Source organism: Gadus chalcogrammus, chromosome 2 (assembly GCF_026213295.1).
Source record: "Gadus chalcogrammus isolate NIFS_2021 chromosome 2, NIFS_Gcha_1.0, whole genome shotgun sequence".
Taxonomy (NCBI): domain Eukaryota; kingdom Metazoa; phylum Chordata; class Actinopteri; order Gadiformes; family Gadidae; genus Gadus; species Gadus chalcogrammus.
In genome coordinates this window covers 12,769,512-12,775,605 of record NC_079413.1, presented here as the reverse complement: position 1 = coordinate 12,775,605, position 6,094 = coordinate 12,769,512, and the positions used below count along the sequence as shown (strand labels likewise).

Genomic DNA, 6,094 nt, shown 5'->3' with positions numbered 1-6,094 from the left:
ACAGGAGTCACCAGGGGGGGGGGGGGGGCATGGGGAGAAGAGGGAGAGAGGAGGGTCTTACTGGTCATCTGGTTGGATGGAGAAGTGTACAGGAACTATCCCTCTGAGATATCATTCTGTGTTAACAAAATACTGATCCAAACATACAAATAACAGGAGTACCAATTCTTTATAAAAAAGGTTTGATAAGAAAAAAGCATACATTCAAGGACCAGATCTCCCCATTTCTAATATCTCATGACTGTTTCACATCGCATTACTTAATTTATTTCTAAATAGCAATACGTAGGCATTTAACAATATTGTATTGATAGGAATAGGCTTAATTATTAGTGTTCATAACATTTATATTTTATTTCATGATTCCATACTGTCAATTACTCGACGTCAACAGGCAATCTTGTGAAACGTCAGCACCACCTGCTGGACTTACATAATATTTCAAAACCCGACCTTTTACCTTTAACCTGTATTCATAGAAAAATCCAACGGATTTACGAAAGAGTAAATAAATATCAATGGGAAGACTGTATGAATACAATTTATAATAATTTCATGATATCATTGTGATAATACAAATAAAAATAAAAATACGTGTGTGTTGACCTCTAAGCCGCCATATTCAACTGTCTGCGCATGCGTCATGTATTAAGGACCGAAGACTAGGTCGAATTTAAGGATTTGTCTTGTTTCCGATTTAAAATAAGGCACAATGCCTGATGATTTCGACAAAGATGTTTACCCAGTGCCTCCACGTCGGACGCCAGCTGATAATAAACAGACCAGCCTGCCAAGTCCAGCAGTGATCGCGTCCAAACTGTTCTATTATTCGGTGGATCTCCCAGTCACCAAATTTAGAGGTTGGTGGAGTCAAACTTGTCATTATTATCTAATGTTGTTCGCTATCTTATTAGAGCTTCTGAGAATGTACCTTCTAACAAAATAGACGATTACATCGATCTGTTTGATTTTGGAAATGGCAATGACAAAGTATTCAAATGTTTAGGGAATGCTTCTTGCAGTGCTAAACTTGAGCTAACGATGTTAGCAGACTAGATGCTTTTTGGCACAATGCAAATGTGACCTCTATAAAATGTGTATACAACAAATTCTTTAAAATATGTTCTGATTATTTATGTTTCTGTCCCTTCTCCAGAATGTATTGATAGCATCCAGTCTGGCCACAAGTCAGTCTATTACCACCAGAGGTTCCGCCGTGTCCCTGATCTGACTGAGTGCGAGGAGGGCGACTATGTCTGCTACTATGAAGCCGAGATGCAGTGGAGGAGAGACTAGTAAGCTCCGTCTCATCCTTTGGTACCGCCAACTGCTGATTGGGCCATCCAATGAAATTACCAGTTGACCTAGCTTACATAATTATATACCTGTTCTCGATTTTAGCACCTTGTGTTTGATGACCGATCTTTATCGGTTTGCTAACTCATGATATGACACGCTGTAGAGATGTATTCAATACCTGATTAAGAAAGTAAAGTTCAACATGTCCATATTGATGCTCAAAGTCAAATTATCCAACCGATCTTTTTTTAATATATATTTCTTGACATTATATTTTGACTTCATGTCCTTTTCACCACTCGGTTCCTCTTCCCTCTCTCTACTCTTCTATCGCTTTCTCCTTACAACAGTAAGGTGGACCAGGAGATTGTCCGTATCCTCCAGGAGCGCATGAGGGCTTGCACGCAGAGGGAGGGGGACAGCTACCACCAGAACTGTTCAAAGGAGCTGCAGAATTACAATGATGCCACGAAGGCCTTCCTATCGCGCTGTAAGTAAAGTTATGTGGAGGTTGTTAATCTAGTGTTGTATGGGTTGGAACTCGTAAATGCTACCTTAGATCTGTTTCCTCCTTTCAGTCTTTTTAGGCATATGATTTTGTGATTTTCTAAATGTTTTCTAGTTTGTTATTTGAACACGGATATCTTTGCCAGGACTCCCTCAAAAATATAAAGTACATAAATATCCAAGTAGGATGGTATATGTAAATGTACATTTATTTGTAAAGCACATTTAAAAAAACAACAGTTGACCAAAGTGCTAGGTATGACACACGTTCTGTCCCAAATCATGTCCCATGGAGGTATGATTCAGATGTTGGAATTTAGATCTGATTCCTGGTTGCTGGAATCCAGATCTACGATGAGGACATGCACTTCACCAGTAGCTGCCTAAATATATGTTTTTTGCTTGTTGCGATATTTTAAAACTTATTGTGTGTTTATACATCTTGGACTGTTATAGGCCAATTATGACAAAAAACAGATAGAATGGTTCAACCCATGCATCCTGATTGGCATGCTTGGTGGTACCTCAGGCCAGACCATTGGTTAGTTTCAGCATGGATTCGGTTGCACTCAACAGCTAAGTTGGCATTGGAAAAAACTAACAGAAAGTGGGCTCACAAGTTCCAGTATGGCTATGAAAAGGCCCCATTGAGAAAAAATGATGGTCGTCAAGAAACACAAACAAAAAAAATTTACATGGAGGAAAATATCTATTTGTATCAGTATATTACTGTATGTGCAAGGTGCTGTCTAGCACCTTGCACAGTTAAGCATGGCATTAACACGCCAGTGTTCAATTCCTACTGTGGCCAAAACTGCTAAGAATCTATCTACATTCTTCATTGTAAGACCCTTTGGATGAACGTGTCCACCAAATGTCATAACTATTATCCACAACACCTCTGAAAAGCATATTTACGCAATTAATTCAGATGCATTTCATGAAGAGCAGGAAGCAATCTGGTATCTTACCCATGGATGCCTACGGGTAAACCCAGCTCAAAACATTTGGCACCACAGGCAATAAACAACTTCCCCCTGCCCCAGTCATTGTCAGCACCTCCCTGAAATGTACATGTCTTTTATTTATTATGCGTGTCATTGCTAGAGCTAAGCAATATATATCTTTAAATGTATATTAATGTACTTCTGCCATTTTGCAGATGGAGATCTGGGAGCGTACGCCAGTGGAAGGAAGTGTCTAATGAAGCAGAAGGAGAGGATGATGGATGCTCAGAAAGCTTAAAACAAATAACTGTATTCAGTCTTTACCCGTGTGATAATTGTAAAATAAACTTTATGGGATCTATTTATGTAGCCATGGTTTCCACTCTATTCATCTTTCCATGAAGTATCATTTTTGGAAACTTTGTAAGACTTTCCAACCTGCCCAAAATAGGCTTCATCATCAATAGCAGTGAAACAGGTGGAATGATGCGTCAGTAAACATGCTCTTGCCCATAACATTGGCAAGCTCAAATATTTATTTGGAGATAAGCTGATTGTTCCCATAGATCCCAAGGGTGTTGGACAACCAGTTCATAATACTTCAACCGCAAGGGCTTTAATCATTTGGCCAGACTCCACCCGTTACCGCTTGTGATACTGAAATGTCTTTCGAGAATTCACTATACACCCATATTAACCCTATGATTAATACCCGTTGCCAGGTATGACTTAAGTCAGGTGTTGAACCCATCCAGTTCTGTTGGTCACTAGCTCTTAACTCGACCGCCCCTGTCCACCGGCAGGTGCGTAGCTAGGATATTATTACTTTGGTGGCCAGCTCGGGCCAGTGTTTGGGATGGCACTTCGCTGATGACGGGGAACTATTAGTGTGCAGTATTTATTCATAACGTCAAAATATAACACTTTGAATAAGAATAAGTCAGGTCAAACTAATAGTTCTTATAATTTATTTTAGACGGTTTCCGTTCAGGATTATTTATTTTTTTCATACTGGGGGGGGCAACCTCTGACCCCCACCCCCCCTTGTGGCTACACCTGTTCTCTGGACACTAGTTGCTCTATGCAACAAGTCCATTGCCGCCTCACGTAAAATAATCTTTACTTAATTCTGTACGTTATGACCTAATATGCACTGCAGTAGCTGGCTGTACTTTTACAGGGAAAAGTCAAAGTTCAGTGCTGAACTTGCCAGTAGCCTATGCAGAGCAAGTATAAATAAAAGTTCCCTTGTGGAACTGAAAACTAGTGGCTTCCAGATAAGTCAGTGGAAACAACTTCCTAAACTCAAGACCGCTGATTTAGCGCTAGTTTAATGCAGATACAAATAAGCAAGCTCTAGTTATCTTTACACATTAAAACATGGGTTAGATTCAAATTCTCAAGTACTTCCAATAGCAACCCGATTCAATGCAACACATTCAAATAATGCGTCAGACTGAATGCTTTTGATTGGTCAAGTTTTATTCAACGAAGCCACTGTACAAAAGCAATTAGGAGGTGGCGGGTGGCACAGGTGCTGCGTTCCTCTGCACGGCAACCCTGATGTGGGTCTTGGCCAGATGGTCAGTGAACTCCTGCAAACAAACAACACGATGAGCATCTTCTGCACCACAAGCAGTTAACGAAATAGATCACAACCTATCTGGGAAGGGTACGGACCTGGTAGGGTGACTTGGTGAAGACGGTCTCCTTCCAGAGATCAGGGGTCAGGTAGCTGTACGTCTTTGAGATGGCGTCAAAGGTAGCCTTGGCTGAAAACAAAAGCATAAAGTATTAGAGCAGCCGTCGGCAATGGGAGGTTTGGCCACACTTCAGTTTAACTAAACAGAATGTAGAGCACACAACAGGGGAACAGAAGACACCATTGAGAGGTCCTTCTGCCGTGCACTAATAATGCCCGTTACTCTCTCTCCGTTTTAAGACAGAATCGTCACAGCAAAGGCGAATCTGGGCAGAGCAAGGAGAATCAAATATCGCAGGTTCAACCTCTAACAAACACAACGGGACCCTTACCGAAGTTGCCAAGGGTGGCGGTGCAGCCTCTGGCAGAGGTGTAGCAATCGTCAATACCAGCCATCATGAGCAGCTTCTTGGGCACGGGGGCCGACACAATGCCGGTACCGCGGGGTGCAGGGATGAGACGCACCAGGACGGAGCCACAGCGACCGGTCACCTTGCAGGGCACGGTGTGGGGCTTGCCGATCTTGTTACCCCAGTATCCTCTCCTGACTGGAACAATGGACAGCTTGGCCAGGATGATGGCACCACGGATGGCGGTTGCCACCTCCTTGGAGCACTTGACACCCAGACCAACGTGGCCGTTGTAGTCGCCGATGGCAACGAAGGCCTTGAACCTTGTACGCTGACCAGCCCTGGTCTGCTTCTGGACAGGCATGATCTTCAGCACCTCGTCCTTCAGCGCCGACCCCAAGAAGAAGTCGATGATCTCCGACTCCTGAAACAGAAAATTACTAATTTAATTGAGTCAACTACTTATCCAGGGGAAAACACAATACGATTTATCACTGCAAGGGTCACCTGGTCATTAGGGCAGCATACGGTAATACATTTTTGCTGAACTATATCCATTTGTCGATTTAAGTGCAAAAGAACATGTACATATCCAGCAGCCAATCTTTCTGATCCAAAAGAAAGCATTATCTTAACCTATTTCTTAAATTTAGAGCAATAAAATCACGATTTAGAGACATAAAATTACCTTGATAGGCAGGGAGTAGAGATAGATCTCCTCAAGGGACTTGATCTTCAAGTCCTTGACAAGACGTCCCAGCTTGGTGACGGGCACCCACTGAAACAATACAACAAGTTACCGACGCGTTTTGGTCTCGTTTTTAATCAGTAGAAGCAAATTGACAACACGCAAAGTTATTATTTAACATGGGCAGTAAAGTGGGGCTTACCTCCTTGTCCTCCGACTTGCCGCCTCTAGCTCCACGGCCCCTGCCGCGGCCTCTACCACGACCACGGCCGCGTCCGCGGCCACGGTCGCCGCCACCAAAACCTCCGCGAAAACCTCCTCTACCACCGGCGTCGTCCGCCATTTGCTGATGGATTAAACATTGGATTAAAAATGAGCATCCCAGTTATTTAGAGGAAACAAGCGCTAGGAAGCAATCAGCATTGCCACCAGAGCAGTGTTCAATAGATAACGATTTTATTCATATCCCAGTAAGTAAATGTATCAATAGATATAATACTAAACATTTCAGTTCACGTTTTATATGTAAATCACTATATTTAAAACCAAGATGAAAGAGATTGTTGTAGATTTTAGCACGCATTCGATGTGCGGTAGACTT

General features: G+C 42.4%; 2 protein-coding genes across 2 annotated transcripts; one reads left to right on the top strand and one right to left on the bottom strand.

Moving 5' to 3' along the window:
• The first annotated feature begins 626 nt into the window (after positions 1–626).
• On the top strand, positions 627–3,134 carry ndufb10 (NADH:ubiquinone oxidoreductase subunit B10). The gene is made up of 4 exons (XM_056581481.1): positions 627–860; positions 1,157–1,295; positions 1,650–1,789; positions 2,969–3,134. The coding sequence occupies exons 1-4, from the start codon at positions 713–715 to the stop codon at positions 3,049–3,051; spliced, it is 510 nt and encodes a 169-aa protein (XP_056437456.1). The 5' UTR covers positions 627–712; the 3' UTR covers positions 3,052–3,134.
• A 1,080-nt stretch (positions 3,135–4,214) lies between these two features.
• Positions 4,215–5,867, bottom strand: rps2 (ribosomal protein S2). Its single transcript, XM_056581378.1, has 5 exons — positions 5,696–5,867; positions 5,494–5,583; positions 4,788–5,229; positions 4,434–4,525; positions 4,215–4,348 (listed from the first exon to the last, which is right to left on the bottom strand). Exons 1-5 carry the CDS (start codon positions 5,834–5,836, stop codon positions 4,265–4,267), a joined length of 849 nt encoding a protein of 282 aa, XP_056437353.1. The 5' UTR covers positions 5,837–5,867; the 3' UTR covers positions 4,215–4,264.
• Between the last annotated feature and the right edge of the window lie 227 nt (positions 5,868–6,094).

What these genes read in the sequence shown, in the direction of transcription:
- rps2 (XM_056581378.1), bottom strand. Translation starts at nt 5,836, where the DNA reads ATGGCGGACGACGCCGGTGGTAGAGGAGGTTTTCGCGGAGGTTTTGGT. An exon ending in GCAAGTCGGAGGACAAGGAG is followed by an intron (nt 5,584 to 5,695) that starts GTAAGCCCCACT and finishes GTATTGTTTCAG; the next exon opens with TGGGTGCCCGTCACCAAGCT. An exon ending in TCTACTCCCTGCCTATCAAG is followed by an intron (nt 5,230 to 5,493) that starts GTAATTTTATGT and finishes TTTCTGTTTCAG; the next exon opens with GAGTCGGAGATCATCGACTT.
- ndufb10 (XM_056581481.1), top strand. Translation starts at nt 713, where the DNA reads ATGCCTGATGATTTCGACAAAGATGTTTACCCAGTGCCTCCACGTCGG. An exon ending in CCCAGTCACCAAATTTAGAG is followed by an intron (nt 861 to 1,156) that starts GTTGGTGGAGTC and finishes TCCCTTCTCCAG; the next exon opens with AATGTATTGATAGCATCCAG. An exon ending in ATGCAGTGGAGGAGAGACTA is followed by an intron (nt 1,296 to 1,649) that starts GTAAGCTCCGTC and finishes TCCTTACAACAG; the next exon opens with TAAGGTGGACCAGGAGATTG.